Below are 20,334 nucleotides of genomic sequence, written 5' to 3' on the forward strand. Positions count from 1 at the left end.
ATTGGCTTTTGGCCTTCCTGCATATTGGAACTCCCAAACAAGCAACGTCATCTTAACTCTGTTAGACTCCTTCAGCCTCCACCACTGGTAGCTGCTCTGCCACCGGCTCTTGTGCTGCCTTGGGCTGGTGGCTCCCTGTGGCTCCTCCAGCTGGGCAGGAGGCAGCTTAGTAGAGGCAGCAGTTGGGCATCATAGCTATCAAATTCCATAAATCTTCAACATCTCCATGGTGTCTACCTTCTCTATGCCATTTAAGAACATTTCCAGTGCCACAGCTGCACTGAAGGCACAATTGTAGCCTTGTATTTACCAAGACTGTCTCCCTGGAGAACTATCTTTGGTATAAAGCTGGAAATAGCTTGTCTTTAAATTCCATCTCTTAATTTTCCATCTTGCTGCTCTTTAGAGGAACACCAAGAAACCATGAACGGCTTTTTCTTGTTCCATCGTTCAGTCATTTTGATTGTGTCTGATTCTTCATGACCCCATTTGGGGTTTTCTTGTCAGAGATCCTGGAGTGATTTGCCATTTTCTTCTATAGCTCACTTTACAAATGAGGAAACTGAGGCAAACATGCTTAAGTGACTTGCCTAGGTTACGCAACTAATAAGTGTCTGAGACACTAGAATATTTCTTCTCTATGTTCCCTCTCAGTTCTAAATCTTATGATCCTAATGTTTCTTGAGCCACTCTTGGAGAGGACAGCATTATACTTTTGCCATTATCTCCTAAAATTCCCATATTTCCCCTCCTACCAATCTCTACACCCCCTTCACATTTTTTTTAAAATCCATAGACAGTATTTGTCTGACTGGAGACTATCTCTGACTAGACATAACTTCTGGCTTTAGGTTTTTTTTAGTCTCTTTGGAGCACTAAATTTAAAAAAACACACCTCCTCCCCAATTCCCTTGTGGAAGTTATAAAGAAGGCATCTCAGCTTGTTTTTCTGAGAGCCTTAGTTGAAAGAGTGCTCCACCATGACAGTTTCTCTTGAGGTCCAGAGGTAGGCACAGAGAGATTTTAGAAGTATATTTCCTACTTGCAAGAGAAGCAAGAAGGTTAAAGGAATAAGAATAACAAAAGTAGGTCATATTCATAGAAATGTTCGGTTTTCTTGCAGGTAAAGGTTGTTTAAAGCCTGGAGCTAAGATAGAATTTTAAAGCTCTGAAACGTAAATAAAAAATCAAGAAAGCCTTCAACCAGGCACTAGAGTAATGAGAGCTGGAGAACTGGTTATTGGAAAAGTCATCCAAAACATGTTCATAATGAGTTAAAAGCTTGGAGTCTCTTTTCTGGGAAAAAAAAAAGCAAAACTTAGTCTTTCTTCCAGAGTCTCTGGAGCCCAAGTATGCATAGGTTTGATAGTATTGTGGACACTGAAAGTGTCCCATGGCTTTTGCATTTTTGTGGTTGTTGTCATTGAGTTGTTTCAGTCATGTCCTACTCTTCACGACCCCATTTGGGGTTTTCTTGGCAAAAATAGTGGAGAGGTTTACCATTTCCTTCTTCAGCTCATTTTACAGATGAGGAAACTGAGGCAAAAAGGGGGAAGTGACTTTCCCATGGTCACATAGCTAGTAAGTGTCTAAGACCAGATTTGAACTCAGGAAGATGAGTCTTCCTGACTCCAGGCACTCTATCCACTGGGTCACCGAGCTGCCCATCCTTAACAGTTAAAGGGGGACCAAAGATAATGAGTACTTCTAATAAGTCAGTTCATTACTAATGTAAAAATTTGCTGACTCTAGATGTCCAGGAACTCCTAGAGCAAAATTGATTCATTTAAAAGGTAGCTTAAGTATACAATAACAGTAATATCCTTTGAAGAACAACTGTGAATGATGAAGTTATTTTGAATGTTATAAATACTCAAATCACCTACAAAGGACCTATGAAGGAAGATGCTATCCACCTCCAGAGAAAGAGCTGATAAATAGAAGTATGTGTAGTATGATTTTACACCCATGTACATATCTGTGTCTAATGGTGGCCTTCTCTAGTGCAGGTTGGGGAGGGAAGGAGAAAAAAAATAAAAAGTGCACAGCAGAACACAAAAGAAAACTCAGGAAGAAGCACCAAAAAGCAGGGTAGCTTTGAAAAGGATGTTTTTATGTAGCATTTTTATGTAATATTTATTATATAGTTTTTCCTCACCAAAAAAACTGTGAAATGGAGATTCATGATTTCAAATTAAATCATCTGTTTGAGTTGTGCTATGTAAATGGAAATTTTGGGGTTTTTTTATATTTAAGTTCAAAATGATTAAAAAAATTTGAAATATAGCTTTAGGCTAAAGAGAAGCTCTTGCTATTATAAAGGCTGCAATAAGTCTTTATAAAATGTGTGGGCTTCCTTTCCTCCTGTCAGTAAAGAGGTAGAGGAATACAGGTGGTGCTGAATGTATTAAATTTGATTGCCAGAATAGTTTATTTTTCTTTGTTGTAATGGAGGGTTCCTGGCATTGGATTTGCAGAAAAGTGATAAGCATTGAGAAAACATTTTTAGGTGTTTCATGACTGCTTATCAGAAGGATTGTTATTAATCTGGTTTTCCCAACTGTATTGTAAGCTCCCCAGTTACCTGGGTGTTTACTGGCTAGATTCTAGCCTTCCTGCCCCCGCCCCCACCCCCACCCCCACCCCCACCCCTCTCTCTCTCACCAAACCTTCAACCCATGTCACTCTGACGCTCATGGATTAGACCATAACAGGTCTCTGACTGAGCTCCTCTTAATGGCTGTATTTTGGACCTTCCTGGCTCAGAGTGAATGTCTATGGTAACTGTTTCTCTTTTGACCCTGAGGGTCTTCCCCTCCCAGTTTGATTTTTTTTCTTTTTTCTAGTTACAGAGCCATGCCTTGACTCACTTCTTAAAGAGGCCTATTCACTGAATGGGTATTACCTCACTCAAAGTGAGAACCTGAAAAGGCCTTAGCCTAAAAAAGCCAGGGTCTCTCAATGCATCTTGGGCCATCTCCAATCATCCCTGGTGAATATCAGGCCAGTTGACCCAGATGGTTCTGGAGGAGAAAGTGAGGCTAACCTTGCACAGCCCTCTCTCACTCAAATCAAAGTCAACTGCAAGTCATGTCATCATCTCCTTGATGTCATGGTCCTCTTTGAGAACAAAGGACAAACACAGCAACAAACTCCCTGAGACCAAAGATCGGGTTTTTATACTTTTGTATCCCTCACATTGCCTGATACAGTGTTGGGTGCACAGTCAGTGTTCAATAAAGAAATGGGAAAATGCAGTTCAAATTACTGGTAGGTCGTAATGAAAGGGTAAATATATAGAAAATATATCAAGATAAATGAACAAAAAAAAATCAAAAGGAGGGCAATTGACGATTTATGAATAGCTTATATGTTGGAATTTCACATCCAAATATTTTTCATGAAGTATGTTTAATTGATTTTTGTCAACGTTTAAAGGTAAGTTCATAATCAATGTTTTTTTAAGATTGTTAGGGGATTGTTTCTTAGTGGTACTAACAGTATCCTTCTCATGAATAACAAAACAATTCCAACTCGGTGGGTGTAACAACAGTGCTGCTTGCCGCTGCTGTGGCTGTGTAAAGCCAATGATACCAGCACACAGGAGGGCTGCTAGCACAGGTTCTTTGATCTGTTTTTCTAGGGAAAGCAACTTTAAGGGGTTTACAATATCACTTTAATCAAACATATATATATATATATATATATATATTAATATAATAATAATATATATATAATAATATATATTAATAATTAATATATATATATATATATTTTCACTTAGTTCAGGGGATAAAGCCAGCACCCTGAACTTCAGAGCAAATACAAACAGAAATTACAGAGACAATGTAAACAGAGCGAACACACACAGTTATCAACAGACAGGCCTCTAGCTGTCTGACCAAAGAATTATATAGTTACCAGAGAAAGAGGCACCAACATCTAGGTTTTCAAAGCTGGGGAGGCTCCAGTGGCTACCCAGAGTCGTCTGGTCAAATTGCAGGGTGAGTGAGAGTCCCAAGACAAAATGCTAACCTCAGGGTGTATATACCCTTCTTAGGGCTGAAGGCTTCACACCTAATCAGCAAAAGGCTGTGGCCTGGAGCTTCACACCTAATTAGCAAAAGGGTGTGGGCCTTCCTGCAAACAAAGGCAAGACTCAATCAAAGGCACTTGATGGCCTTAGTGCTGAGAAGCCATCCAAAACAAAAGACAACAAAAAGTCCCACTTTGCTTGTCATTACAGTGGCACAGTGCATAAAGTCCTGTACTTGGAATCAGGAAGATATGAGTGTGACTGATGCCTCAGACTCTTTAGCTGTGAGACCCTGGGAAAGTCACCTTACCTCTCTGTAAAATAGGGTTAATAACAGTACCTCAAAGTAATGTTGTGAGGATCAAATAAGGTTATATTGCAAACCTTAAAGCACTCTATAAAGTCTGGTTTTTATTTTTGTTATTATTGTTTCCATGAAGATAGCAGAGGACTAAAAGGGAGGTAAAGGACAAAGAGATCAAGGGAGCTGGCACACAGAATAATGTGGGTATTTTGCTCACCAGGGAGGATACTTGAAAAGAATATTATCTAATAAAAACAACATTTTGAAGAGATGCCAAAGGGCAACTTAATTAACATGAGTGACCCATCTGATGACCTAACTTGGGGGCAGCTAGGTGGCACAGGGGATAAATTACTGGGCCCAAAGACAGAAAGATTTATGTTCAAATCTGGCCTCAGAAACTTCACCTCTGTTTGCTTCAGTTTCCTTAACAGTCAAATGGGGCTCAGAACACCACGTATCTCTCAGGATTGTTTTGAGGTTTAAATGAGATAATATTTGTAAAAGGCTTAGCTCAATGCCTGGCAAATTGTAGGAGGTTAAATAATGCTTATTTCCCTTCCCTCATTTCTTCAACAATCCAAAACACAACCAAAACAGTGCCATTTTGACGAAAGTACTTTGTAAAACTTAAAATCCTGTCAGAACGTAAGTTGTCATTACGATTGCTTTTGTTCGTCAGAAATCAGCTTCTTCACACACACACACACACACACACACACACACACACACACACAATCTCTAAACAGCAAAGAAAATAGCCACTTTCAGATCAAAACTTACTGACTTGGAACTGTGCAAATTAAGGTTATTGATTTACCAGACTTAGGTATCGGGTTTCCTGCAGCAATTCCTAGTTTAAAAGGGACAGCAGATCATAAGCAACAAGGAATTTAAAACAGAGGAAGAACATTGCTGAACACTGATGCAGTTAACAGTGACAACTAAAGAGAAGAAATAAGACATCAATATTGATAACTGCTGTCTTGGACCATTTGGTATAGGGGCTAATGTCCCTACATACACCCCTGAGAGTAACAGTGTACTATTATAGCACAGCATAAGTACTGATGTTCATAATGATGACTTTGACTCGTCAAGAAAATACTACATTACACTGGGCAGAGGGTTTTATAAGACACAGAGGTAAAGAAACATTTTATAAAATAGTTAAAATCTGCAGACTTTAAAAAACTAGTGTGAAATATCCTACAAATTAAATTATATGGAATTCCCTAATAATGCCACCGATGATGCCTTCTAGCCCCATGAGACTTTTTATTTTGTAAGTAATAGCAGTATTTTAAAAGGTCATTTTCTGCTGGGAGGAGGGGTTTCCATCTCACATTAAATCTTTTATATTTCCAACTTAAAAGTATGCCAAGAAAAATGCCAAGATACCAAGAAATACAAAAGATGCCAAGAAAAAAAATCTTATCATTGAGAATACCAAATACATCGCTTCTCTATTAAAATGTAATTACTTCAAATGTTTGACATAATGGTAGCAATCCCAAACATTATTTACCAGCAAAACCTTCAGCCTACTGGTGTCATCTGTCTAGCTCAGGTAATAAGAAGATGTTAAGTTATTGAAGTCAGGTTCAGGAATAAGACTATGTTGCAGGCAGTTGTTCATCTAAGTTCATTTTTCAAATAGTTTTCATGTTCAAAGTTGACAGCATGGGAGAATTCAATATAATTTCTTTTTCAACACCAAGAAACTACTCCAACATGGCAAAGGAGAATTCAAATTGCAAAAGCCATCACTATTATTTATGTTTTCTGGTATCTGTACCATTTCACCCAACATTGAGAAAGAAAGAGAAATGGTTTAAGTTTGACTGTTGGGACAAGAAGAGTTATCTTGCCATAAAGTACTGACATTAACAAGACAGCTCTGGAGTGTAGGGGAGATAGAATGCATCGACTACAGAGGGTAACCTTGCTAAGGGGTTTAGAAGTCAATTCAATACCGAGTCCCTTTTATTGGTTTTTATCACAGATACAGCATTTACTGCCTTTGTTTCCCTCATCTCTCTTGCTATGACTTATTTCCTTTCTAAGATCTAGGTAGCATTATACTCCATTGGAAACACTGACCTCAGCATATATTTTAGAGGTACCATTCTTCTCTGATTAATGCAGATAGGTTTCTGTGACCTCTCAAGACTTAGAGCATTATGAACCAGATTTATATTCAGACTCCAAAATATGCACAAGGCTATTTAAAAAGAGGCGCCAATAATCACAGCTATGAGGGAAGAATTTTGAAACTTCTAGTGCTGGCTCTCTGCATGACTTTTCACAATGCAAGCAACTGCTATGGGAGCTCTCCCCCTCATCCCCCGCCTTGTGTTGTTTAGAATATGTCATATTTCACCAAGTAGTGTACTGCAAATGTGCACTCCTTATGTGGGAGAATCATAATCTGTGCTGTGAACTTCAAAGGAGAGTGATATATTTTCACATGGTCAGCAATTCTCTACAATTCTCATCTGACTGGTGACTGAAAAACTCAGTGCATATTTGGGATACAGTAGTTTTCCAGAGGTGACACAGCCAACATCTGCCAGGATTTTCCATGATCTGGATATGTGCTAAATAAAATCTGCAATAATTAGAAAACAAAATTATTAACACATTAACTGAGATGACTCGATTTTAATTTAACAAATATTCATTAATCACTATCGATAAGGCACTGTGCTAGGCAGTGGGGCAGGTATGTTAATGAAATGATAGCAATGACATTTAAATAATCTTGTCAACAGATGCAAAATAGTATAATAATCTTATTAATTTATGGATCTAAAATTTTCCAACTTATTCCCACTTGCTATTTTTTTGAGAATCTGCAACACTTTTAGCTACAGTGAACCTTGATGATAGATCAACAATTACTTTACATTGCAAAATAAACCAACTGCAAAGAGCAAAGATCCTGCCACAAAAATTAAACCTCCAAATATTGATGAAGTAATTTTCCTGTACTTCAGAATCAATTAAGAAGACCATCCATTTAATGGCTATAAGTAAGATGAGTGGCACTCCCATCTAACAAGACTGAATGAGACTTATGGGCCTCTAAGAGGTAACATATATGCTATAACCCAAACAAGTACACCAGACTGGTGACCTGATATCTCAGGTTTTCAAACAAAGACTGCTAATATTATTCTGGGCAAATGTCTACTTGACAGCAAAAGACTCATCTACAGGGAGACTGACAAGGGAACACACAGAGCAAGCTTTCAATTAACCATGAATGGTTTATTAACAGTAAAAAAAAAAATTAGAATCACAGGATAGTTTCTGCCTGTCATTCAATATATGTCCATGAGAGTTTCCTTTCTCTACGGTCCCCAGATCCTCAGTTGATAAAATGAAAATCAATCAAGAAATGAAAATTAATTTGAATGTTAACTTGCTGCTTGGTCATTTCAGACTCTTCATGACCGCAAAGGGAGTTTCTTGGCAAAGATCCTAGAGTGGTTTGTTATTCCCTTATACAGCTCATCTTACAAATGAGGAAACTGAGGCAAACAGGGCTGAGTGACTTGCTCAGGGTCACATAGCTGTAAGTGTCCAAGGGAAGATTTGAACTCAGGAAGATGAGTCTTCTTGTGGTTTGTTATTCCCTTATACAGCTCATCTTACAAATGAGGAAACTGAGGCAAACAGGGCTGAGTGACTTGCTCAGGGTCACATAGCTGTAAGTGTCCAATGGAAGATTTGAACTCAGGAAGATGAGTCTTCTTGCTTCCAAGCCCAGGGCTCTATCTACTTTGCTACCTAGCTGCCCAATAGTAGCTTAAGAAAACCTTAATTAGGAAGTTAAATCTGCATGGGGAAAATTATCTAAATCCTTTCAAAACACTAAAAAGTACTTCTTAGGTTGCCCGCTATTTGGGACACCAATGGCCTCCATTGATGCAGATGATCAAGAGCTGATCACATTCCAAGGGACCATGGAGTGCACAGGAAAGCCACAAATTAAGAACATGGCAACTCCACCCAACATGAGGCTGCATTTATGCTAAAATTCTGTTTTGCTGTAGCTAACTCAAAGAAAACAAGACTTAGAAAGAGAGTATATTCTCTGAAATGGTGTGATGCAGCACATGGAACACTGGATTTGGTTTCAGGAAGACTTGGTTTCAAATGCTGTATTGGACACTTACTAGCTCTGTGACCCTGGATTGCCTCATCCATTAATTGGGGATAAAAATGGCAACTATGTCACAGGGTTGTTGTGAGGATCCAATGAGATACATAAAGCATTTTAGAAATGTTAGCTATTACTATAGTTTGAAGGACCTGGTTTTAAAAACCCTAGATGAAGTCGTATAATTATTGTCCCTCTAGGTCAAAATTTCCAAATCCCAATACTTACAGAACACACAACTCCAAAGATAAAAAGGCCTGTGACTTTCAGACATCTTAAGCAGCTTCTGAAATAAAAGAAACACACCTTTTAGAGACATATTGAGATGGAAATCCACACAGCAGTTGTGCTGAAACACCAAATACTGTAAATGGCTGGGATAATCAATCTTTTTCTTCTTCTTCAATACTTCAAGGGTCTATAATGTTGTCAGTGTGGCTACTCCCTCCACCAGTACAGACTGCAATCACTTTATAATTTAATAAATGGCCTTCCAGGGTTCCTGTAGCCAAAATCATTCGTCATTTTATAGCCAAGTGTTTGCCTCTCCAAACTGAGCCAAGCTAATCCTGTGAACAAAGACATACAGTCCATCACCAGGCTTGCCTGGTTTGGTCAGTTTGACCTTCATCTTAAAGAAATTGCTCAGAGAGTGTACAAAATAAGATTGGGGTGATGACTTGAAAAAACAGTGAATTATTTCTGAATTTAATGCCATTGTAAAGAGAGATTTGATCAAGACTTACTTGGGGAAAACTAAAGATTTTAAACCCAGAACCAATCCTTATAGGCAGCTAGGTGGCATGGTGAATTGAGAGCTGAGTTAGTTAGGAACATTTCAGTATAAATCCAGCCTCAGAAAGTTATTACTTGTGTGACTAGGAAAATCATCTAACTTCTGTTTGCCTCAGTTTTCCCCACTGGAAAGCAGGAATGAAAATAGCATCTATCTCCTAGGATTGTTATGAGGACCAAAGGAGATAATATTTGTAAACTGCTTAACACAATACTTGATATATGATAAGCACTTAATAAATGTCCTTTTCCTTCCTTAAGGGCCTTTAGTTTTAGAAGAAATTATATTTTTTTATTTATTTTTTTGAAGAAATTATATTTCGAGGAATTTTGCTGTTTGTTGTTGTTTTTGTCCAATTCAATTCTTCATGACATCATTTGGGGTTTTCTTGGCAAAGATACTAGAGTGGTTTTGCCATTTCCTTCCCCAGCTCATTTTACAGATGATGAAACTGAGGTAAACAGAATTAAGGGAATGGCCCAGATTCATAGCTGTTAAGTGTGTGAGGCCAGATTTGAATTCAGAAAGATAAATTTTCTTGCTTCAGTGCCCTGGGCTCTAACTAGACATTGTACCACCTATCTGCCCTTCTGGGGGGGATGTTAGAAGTCAACCTAAAGTATTTTAAAGACTTTAGTTTTCTAAATCTCCATGCTAGAAATTGTATATTTGCTTCGTGGCTTTAAATTTTTTATTCTTTTCAATATTTCCTGAAAGATACGACTGTGAAATTATTTCACAAGACATAATGGAAATACTCTATTTTCAACTGCTGGTTTAATTAAAATACACTAGCTAAATATTCTGACTGGTCCAAAGCCAAATAGTATCTGGAGGAAGAAATGACCACTCCTCAGTCTGACTGACATTGCCACCTACATTAGCAAAGTGTTTTAAAAATAAAAATAGTCTGCATCCCCAGGGCTTAGCTAGGTTCCTGGTACACAGTAGGCAGTTAGTAAATGTTTATTGATTGATAAATTGATTGCTAAGTTACTTGTGTTCTTTCTCTGGAAATAATTTGTATATATTTTGTATTGAATATTTCTTGGAATTGTCATTTCCCAGAATGTAAGCTCAGAGAATATTTTGTTTTGTCTTTGCCTCCCCAGAGGCTAATACAGTACCTACCTAGGTGCTTAACAAATTCTTCTTTAAGTATCAAAAATATATATATACTAGGCAGACCTCTTTAACTATTCTGCCCCTCTGATAAAGCTCCAGCATTTTTTCCAAGACCTTCTGAACCTTTGCAAATGTTAAAACCTTATTCAACATTCTTTCAGATTTAATGCATTTGATAAATTACCATTCCACGCATCTAAAATTACATTTCAACAGTTCCTATTTAAATGGGAATCATGACATTTCTTTTTAAAAATAAGAGACATTAATTGAACCGCTTCAAGTTCAGTACTACTTGTTCCTACATAACTCAAATACATACAATAGCAGAGTTGACAAGCTAAAAAGAATTTTTTAAAGTCATTTCATTTATCATAAGTATCACTTTCTAGACATATCAAGCCAAATACAACAATGCAGTTTTTAATACTACTGACCCACGTGTGTTTTGTCCTCATTTTAAGTGGGATTAAATAATTTTAGTTCTATTATTTCCTTGTAGAATGTAAGTGTACTATGAGATGAACTTTAAGACATGGCTTAACTATGATGAGGAACCAAGGGAGCAACTCTAAACAAAGGACTAATAGAATGTTGGGGGGAAAGGAAACTTGGAGAACCCTCATTTTTAAGATAAGAAAACCAGGTCCCAGAATAGTGAAATAACTTTCCAAAGGTCCCACTGCCAAATTATTTTTCAACCCATTAAGGTGGAATCTACATTCAAGAAAAGCCTTATGAAGAAAGTGGGATTTGAGGGGGCCAGAGCCAAGATGGCAGCTAGAAAGCAGGGACTTGCTTAAGCTCCCCACCAGGTCCCTCCAATCACCTATAAAAATGGCTCTGAACAAATTCCAGAACTGCCGAATCCAGGAAATAGCAAAGGGAAGCAGGGTTCCAGCCCATGACAGCCTGGATGATCGCTGGGAAGGGTCTACTGCATGGAGCTGGGAGCAGAGCGGGCTGTGCCAGGACCAACCAGACTGAGAGCTGGGTGGAATAGGCCATAGAATGCTGAATCAGTGAGCTATGGCAGTTACCAGACTTCTCAACCCACAAATGCCAAAGGCAATAGAGAAGGTAAGTGGGAAAAGCTGTGGGGGACAGAGTGAAAGGAGTTCTGGTTGGCCACCTCCCCAGGAGTGGTGGAGGTGGTGCAGCACTGAGGCTGCTTCCAGAGCTACAGCTGCAGTTGCTTCTGGCCCCAGGCCCACCTGGTGGGAGGAATTAAGTGGCGGTTAGAGCTGGAGGCACAGAGCATGGTCGTCTGAGGCTGTCCCATTTGGTGGTTCTTGTGGGAGGAGGAGCACTGGTATGGCAGAGCTTGCTGTGTAGAAGTAGCTCTGAAATTAGCAGCATGGTCCCTCAAGCTTGGGACAAAGTACTCTCTACTCTAGAAGCAGTCATACCCCTACAAAAAACTCAAGGGTCAGGTAGCTGGCTGGGAACATGGCCAGGCAGTGAAAACATACCCAGATTCAGTCTCAGACTTTGGAATCTTTCTTTGGTGAAAAAGAAGACCAAAATGTACAGCCAGAAGAAGTCAACAAAGTCAAAGAGCCTACATCAAAAGCCTCCAAGAAAAATATGAATTGGTCTCAGGCCATGGAAGAGCTCAAAAAGGATTTGGAAAAGCAAGTTAGAGAAGTAGAGGAAAATTGGGAAGAGAAATGAGAAGGATGAGAGAAAACCATGAGAAACAAGTCCAATGACTTGATAAAGGAGACCTCAAAAAAAATACTGAAGAAAATAACACCTTAAAAAGTAGACTAATTCAAATGGCAAAAGAGCTCCAAAAAGCCAATGAGGAGAAGAATGCCTTAAAAGGCAGAATTAGACAAATGGAAAAGGAGGTCCAAAAGACCACTGAAGAAAATACTACCTTAAAAATTAGACTGGAGCAAGTGGAAGCTAGTGACTTGATGAGAAATCAAGATATTATAAAACAGAACCAAAGGAATGAAAAAATGGAAGACAATGTAAATATCTCATTAGAAAAACAATTGGCCTGGAAAAATAGATCAAAGAGAGACAATTTAAGAATAATTGGACTACCTGAAACTCATAGTCAGAAAAAGAGCCTAGATATCATCTTTCAAGAAATTATCAAGGAGAACTGCCCTGATATTCTAGAGCCACAAGGCAAAATAGAAATTGAAAGAATCCACCGATCACCTCCTGACAAAGAGCCCAAAAAGAAAAATCCTAGGAATATTGTTGCCAAATTCCAGAGTTCCCAGATCAGGAAGAAAATACTAAAAGCAGCCAGAAAGAAACAATTTGAGTATTGTGGAAACACAACCAGGATAACACAAGATCTAGCAGCTTCTACATTAAGGGATAGCAGGGCTTGGAATATGATATTCCAGAGGTCAATGGAGCTAGGATTAAAACCAAGAATCACCTACCCAGCAAAACTGAGTATCATACTCCAAGGCAAAATATGGATTTTCAATAAAATAGAGGACTTTCAAGCTTTCTCAGTGAAAAGACCAGAGCTGAGTAGAAAATTTGACTTCAAACACAAGAATCAAGAGAAGCATAAAAAGGTAAACAAGAAAGAGAAATCATAAGGGACTTACTAAAGTTGAACTGTTTTGTTTAAAATCCTACATGGAAAGATGATGTGTATAATTCATGAGACCTCAGTATTAGAGTAGCTGAAGGGAATATACATATATATAGACAGAGGGCACAGGGTGAGTTGAATATGAAGGGATGATATCTAAAAAAAAATAAAATTAATGGATGAGGGAGGAATATATTGAGAGAGGGAGAAAGGGAGAGATAGAATGGGATAAATTATCTCATGTAAAAGTGGAGAGAAAAAGCAGTTCTGTTGGAAGGAAAGAGAGGGCAGGTGAGGGGGAATGAGTGAATCTTGCTCTCATCGGATTTGACCTGAGGAGGGAATAACATACACGCTCAATTGGATATCTTACCCCACAGGAAGAAGGTGGAAGGAGATGAAAAGGGGGGACAATAGAAGGGAGGGCAGATAGGGGGAGGAGGTAATGAAAAACAAACACTTTCAAAAAGGGACAGGGTCAAGGGAGAAAACTGAATAAAGGGGGACTGGAGAGGAGGGAACAAAATATAGTTAGTCTTTCACAACATGAGTATTGTGGAAGGGTTTTACATAATGATACACACGTGACCTATGTTGAATTGCTTGCCTTCTTGGGGAGGATTGGTGGGGAGAGAAGAGGGGAGAGAATTTGGAACTCAAAGTTTTAAAAGCAGATGTTAAAAAAAATTTTTTTTTACATGCAACTGGGAAATAAGATACAGGCAATGGGGAATAGAAATCTATTTTGCCCTACAAGAAAGTAAGGGAAAAGGGGATGGGGGAGTGGGGTGACAGAAGGGAGGGCCGACTAGGGAACAGGGCAACCAGAATATATGCCATCTTGGAGTGGGGGGAGGGTAGAAATGGGGAGAAAATTTGTAATTCAAAATCTTGTGGAAATCAATGCTGAAAACTAAAAACATTAAATAAATAATAATAATTTACTGAAAAAAAAGAAAGTAGGATTTGAGTTGAGTCTTAAAGAAAACAGAAAAACTAGGAGGCAGAGGTGAGGCAGGGAAGTACTCCAGGTAGAGCGGACAGCCCTGGTAAAATGCAGCTAGAAGTGGGTGAGAAACTGATACAGATACAAATAGTCCCCTAGGGGTTAGGAAGAATATTAAGGGTTGCTTTTCCAATACTTTATGGGGCCCCTATTAAGGTGGGGGGAGGAGAGGGGGCTCATTCTGTAGCTCATCCTGTAGCTTCAGAGCATCCTAAAGTCCTTTTTTCCCCTTATCCTGAAATACCATAAAACTTCCCCTTAACCTATACCAAAAGAATTCCTTTGGTCTCCCTTACCCTGTATTCTTCCTGTCCTTAATCTTTAACCTGTGTCCCTCTTGCCCTGTCCTTAATCTTTAGCCCACAATAAAACCCTAGAAACCTTATCCTGGACCACAAAGAATTTCCTTTGTCTCCCTCATCCTATGTCATAAAATCCTTTCTTATCCTGTCCTTAATCTTTAGCCCCATAAAAAACCTCTAAAACTACATCATCATTCTGAAACCTCTATATAAGTCTAGTTCCCCCAAATATCATGGCCTCAATTAGCTTTTTGCTAAAAGGTCCATGTGCTTTTCATGTAAATAAAGGCTCTCAATGGGTAAAGAGAACAACCTCTAAGCGAATTCTTTCACATTTGAACCACTCTCTTGAATCTGACTTCAACAAAACCGCAAGTAGACAGGTAGATCTGGATTGTCCAGTAGATATGGGAGGATTGGGGGAAACGTTCATCCCCAGAATTAAGGGTTCTTAACCCTTTTTCTGTCATGAACTTCTTTGGTAGTCTAGTGAAGCCCATGTTTCTCTTCTCAAAACAACATTTTTGCATGCATAAAATACAGAAGATTACAAAGAAACCTCTTTATATTGAAATAAAGTTATCAAAATATTTTTAAAAGTTCATAGATCCCTGGGTTAAGACCCCTAGTCTAGATAATTTCTGAAAAGTCCACAATTCTGTAACAGTATGCTTTAGCCCTCATTTATAGTCACAGCAATCATTCCTGTTGTATTAGATAGGGGGCCAAGCCTCTCAATAAAGGAAATCCCAGGTTCAGGATCCACCTCTAACATGTCCTAACTCTCTGACCTTAGGCAAATCACTTAACTTTTCAATGGCCATAAAAAACTCTGTAAGACTAGAAGCTGCTAACCAGGTGTTGCTCTTCATTGATGGGGGGATTTTCCTTACCGGGAGGTCCCTATGCCAATAAGTCTTGTATAAATAACAGCAATTTTTAGTATCTAAGATTCTGACAAATGGTCTGAAACATATTTTTGAGTTCGATTTTCACAACAATCTTGTGAGGTAAATGGAAAAGGAATCATTATCTTCATTTCACAATTGAGGAAATGGACATTGAGAGACTATACTACTCGCTTCCAGTCACCTAGGTAATTAGTAGTAGATAAGCAAAGCAAGGACTAGAACCTGGGTCTCCATACTCTTGTGCTCTTTGCACAAGGTGATATGTGTTCTCCCTCAAGAGCTACAACTTCTGCCTTTCTCCTTATAGAAGTGCAAGAGGAAAAAAATGCATTTTCCTTTAGCAGCCACTATCAGTTACTCCAAACAGTAAATAGAGATTCCAAAGCAAATTGTAACAAAAATGAAAAGAGGAAGAAGAGAGGGAGGCAAGTTGGAAGGGAAGGAGGAAAGTGATGATGATCCTTAGACTTTCTTAAGCTAAATCTGAATTCATGAGGGTCCCCCATCCCCCATATATAATCCAGTTATACTTGTCTAGTTGAAATTTCTCATCCACTTCTCCCAACTCTGCATTTTGCACTGGCTATCCCCTCTACCTGGAAAGCTATACCTCCTCACCTCTGCATCTTAGTTTTTCTTGTCTCCTTTAAAACCCAAATCCCACCTACAGCATGAATTTGTGGAGAAGAGGCATAATTTTGAGGGGAAAATGCATTGTGGCCAGATGAGCACTCAGACTGAGGATAATAGAAACAGGCAGGTTGTTTTCTCCTGGGCAACAGAAGGGAGGGACATGACACAGTCCAATCTCAGGACAAATTAGATCCATGGTCACACATGTAAAGCAAGCCTAGGATTTGAACAGAACCAATTCTTTTTTCAGCTAAATCACCTAGAGACTAAGTCTCTAACTTGGACTACCAGGCTATAACTTGTATTACATATATGGTATGTAAGTATGGAGTAGTAACTAAAAATTACAGGAAAGTAATATAATTCCCCTCATCAATCTCTAGATTTCTCATCCTCCTCTACAGCAGCCTTCTGACCCTGGAGATGCCTCAGCCACTGTGGCCCCCTCCTCCTATTGAAGAGTTCCTGCCTGGAGCCTCCACTGAAGCAAGTGCCTGGACCAGCCATTCTCCTGGCTCCACTTGTGACTATCCAGACTTTTGCAGCTCCCTTTTATGCATTGCCTTCCCCCTTTAAAATGGAAGCGCCCTGAGGGTAGGATTTGTCTTTCTTTTAGTGTATATTTCTTTTCCCTGTGCTTAGCACAATGCCTGACACACAGCAAATGCAAAATAAATGCTTTATCTATCTATCTATAATGAGTTTCCAATGGTAACATTGACATATGAAGGAAGTATCCTTACCTTAGTTTTGATAGATTGAATTTGACATGAAAACTGTCCAGAAATTCACTCTTCTCTGAGGAAGCAGATGTGGAAAAGCTGACAATTTCATTTCCTAATGGGCATCTTTGCTCCCAGTCAGCAGAGCTACTGTCCCAAGATTCATCATCCATGAGGGAAACTGAATGGTAAATAGTCATGCATTGTAACCTGGAAAACATTTTTAAAAAAACTGAAACAAAAACAGTCTTTGTCTTTCAGTAAAAATTTAGGTGGATGTCCATGTAATCCAGCCATGGTATGGGAGAGAATCACAGACAACCTAATGACTCCATTACTCAAATAAAATGGAAACTCCTTCTGAAGTCATAAGATCCTAGATTTAAACCTAGAAGAGACTTTACCAGCCACCTGATCCAAAATCCCCATCTTACAGATGAGAAATTGAAGACTAGAGAGGTTAAGTGACTTGCCAAGGGTCACATAGGTAGCGTAAGTAGCCGAACCAAGATTTGAATACAAGTTCTTTGACTAAACAGCCATCTTTTTTTCTATAGTTTCAGGCTGCCTGACCATAGCATTCTTGCTTGGAAGAAGCCTACTGAGGTTATTTAGTCTCCCCATCAGCCTCCCAGTAACTAGTTATAAACTAGGACTGTCCTCAAAAGAGAGTTGCTCATCCTTTTGGGAGGTATCTACAATGAAAGCCATCCCAGCGCCACCGAGCTCCTATTCAGTGTAAAACAGCATCGTTTTTTTAATCCGAGTATAAATCAAGACTCAATATAATTCTGCTACAATAGCCTTGATATAATTGATATAATAAAATTTCATATAAATGGCTCTCTTTTCCTCTGTGAAGGCCTTCTGGGTTCTTCTTTTATGGAACTGGAAGAAGTATAATTTAGTTTGTTGCTCTTCATCCTTCTTTAAATATGGGCCTGAGGGAGAAATAACGTGTAATTATCAATGCTTGACTAGCTAGGCAGTGAAATATGACCGAGACTCAATAGAATGAGTTACAGGAGTTCAAAAAGTACCTTAGGTTTAAAGCAAGAAGGGATCGTAGAAGGGAATGGGAAAGGAAGGAGAGGGAAAGGAAAAGAATAGCTGTTTATAATGGACCTACTATGTGCCAGGTACTGTGCTAAGTGTTTTTACAAACAGTATCTAATTTGATCCTCAAAAAATAGGTGCTATTATTATCACTATTTTGCAGTTGAGGAAACTGAGGCAAACAGCAGTTAAATGATAGCTTGCTCAGGGTCATGCAGCTAGCAAGGGTCTGAGGTCTGATTCTGAACTCCCCTCTTTCTGACTCTAGGCCCAGTGCTCTATCCAGGGCATCACCTAGCTGCCTCTAGATCTTAGAGGTCACCAAGGACAATCTCCTTACTTTACAAATGAAAACTGAGGCCCAGAGGGCTTAAATGATTCACCCAAGGTCACGTAAGTAGTAAGCAACAGACCCAGGATTTTAACCCAGGTCTACCAATGTTAAATTTCATGCTCTTTACCGTTTCCTATTAACATCATTTTTAATGAAAACTATCCAAAAAGTGTTTGCTGGTCACATAACGGTTTACTTAGAAAATCCTAGAGAATCAGCAAAGAAACTAATTGGGAAAATTAACAGCTTCCGTAAAGCCGCAGGCTGAAAAATAAACCCACAAATCCCAGCGTTTCTATACAATAATAACTTTCAATGGCTACTCGGTCCTTGCAGCAGATACTCTTTGATTAAAAACCAGAATGCGCCAGATAACAAACTTTTCATTTTGGTGCTTCAAATACTACTGGGACCAAAATATTTACACTGCACCAACAAAAATCTGCAAGAATGAGCAATTACATACAAGCCAAACACATCTAATGAGCCAATTAAATGAGGGTATTTTGATTTTTCCAGATGCATATCTCTTGCTTTAATACCATTTCACAGCAATGAAATTTTTTAAAAAACAGATTCATTCACAGGAAGAAGCCCAGAGAGGCAAATTATGTTGTGTAAAACCAACATGTAACAAGGTAACGAATGATACAAACATAGCAGAGACTTTAAAAATAATCATTAATCTTCTCTAACAATTATGTGGTTCTTCTAGGAAATACTCAGGTGTGAAACGAATAAATACCACATTCTACCATCTGCTGAACAGACATAAATATAGCCAAAATTTGAACTGATGGATTGTTTTCCCTCACAAATAATGAGGAGAATAAATTAACTCTTTCAGAATCTCTGATGAGACCCTTGTACCCTATAATATCTAATCACAGACTCTCAAAATTCAAAGGGACCTCAGAAACCATTTAGTCCAATCCATACTTGAAAAAATCATTCATTCTTTAGTACATCTGACAAGTCATCTGTTCTTATCATAGAGACTTCCATCTAAGGGAAACCCACTAGCTCCTGAGGCATTCCACTTTTATTTTTTAAATTTGTTTCATAAATTTGTTTTTTAATTTAAATTTTAAATTTATTTAAATTTGTTTTATTTTCAGTTCACAGAACAAAACAAGCATTTCCATAACACAGTAAAAAAAAAAAAAAGACAGCTCCAAATGTTGGGGATTTTTCCCTTAAATCAAGTCTAAATTCTCCTTTTGAAAACTTTCACCCATTGTTTCTAGCTCTTTCCTCTGGAACCAAGATGAACAAGGCTAATCCTTCTTTAAAATGATAGTCCTCTGAATATTTAAAGATAACTACCATTTCCTTTGAATACTTGAAGATAGTTATCATTTCCTCACCAAGTCCTATCTTCTCAGAGCTAAATATCACTAGTTTCATCAAAAAATTCACACACAATGTGTTTTTTAAGTTCTTCATCATCCTGGTTGCCATCTTCTAGATGTTCTCCAGGTTATTCATTATCAAAGTGAAGGATCCAGAAGTGAAGAAGGTACTCCAGATGTGGTCCAATTAGGGCAAAGTACAAGTGTCACCTCATTAGTCCTGGAAACTATGCTACTCTGAATGCAACTTAATATTGAACTCGCTTTTTCGCTGCCATATGACACTGGTGAATCATATTGTGTTTGCAATCCTCTAAAGTTTGCCCCTGGATAAACTATGGTCTAGCCTTGCCTCCCCCACATTGTACTTTTAAAGTTGATCCTTTGACTACATGTATAAGATTTTGCCTTTATGCCTATAAAATTTGGTCTTGTGTTTTAACTGGTTAAGATATTTTGGATCCTGATTCCATGTCTGATATGTTAGTTATTTGGCCTAGCTTTTTGTGTTCTATAATTTGTGTTCTATAAATGAGCATACTATATAGACTTTTATCCATCATTCATAAAAATTCTTCACCAATCCAGAACCAAGCACAGATCCCTTATGCATCCTATTATAGACTGCCCTCTAAATGGACATTGCCCTTTAGGAACTACGCTTTGGATCCACCCATTCATACAGTCCCAAATCTCCCTAACTATACAATTATGTAGCCTACATCTCTCCATCGTTTCCATAAAAACAGTAAACACTTCGTTAAATATTTAGCTAAAATCTAGGTAAACTATATCTATATAACATTTACCTAATCTATCAGTATAATCACACTGCCAAATAAAAAGAAATAAAAATGATAGACTACTTTTTTAAAAGATTAGATCTTCCTATCTCACCCAAGTTGGAAGTTCAAGAAGTTCTCATGAATCTGTTCCCATTGTGAGCAAAGCAGTTTTGACCTACTCAGTTTCCAGCCTAGGTCTGATTTGTCACTCTTTAGGCAATCTGGTGGTCCCTTA

At 38.4% G+C, this 20,334-nt stretch overlaps 1 protein-coding gene across 1 annotated transcript in view; it reads right to left on the reverse strand.

The window, feature by feature from the left end:
• OCA2 (OCA2 melanosomal transmembrane protein) overlaps positions 1-20,334 on the reverse strand; it is a 625,581-nt gene that overhangs the window by 512,130 nt on the left and 93,117 nt on the right. Inside the window, exons 3-5 of the mRNA XM_036747301.1 lie at positions 16,594-16,782; positions 8,737-8,794; positions 6,879-6,951 (exon numbers count right to left, since the gene is read on the reverse strand). Coding sequence (XP_036603196.1) covers positions 6,879-6,951; positions 8,737-8,794; positions 16,594-16,782 — 320 coding nt within the window. The remainder of the gene's footprint in view (positions 1-6,878; positions 6,952-8,736; positions 8,795-16,593; positions 16,783-20,334) is intronic.

The sequence above is a fragment of the Trichosurus vulpecula genome, chromosome 2 (genome assembly GCF_011100635.1).
Source record: "Trichosurus vulpecula isolate mTriVul1 chromosome 2, mTriVul1.pri, whole genome shotgun sequence".
Classification (NCBI taxonomy): domain Eukaryota; kingdom Metazoa; phylum Chordata; class Mammalia; order Diprotodontia; family Phalangeridae; genus Trichosurus; species Trichosurus vulpecula.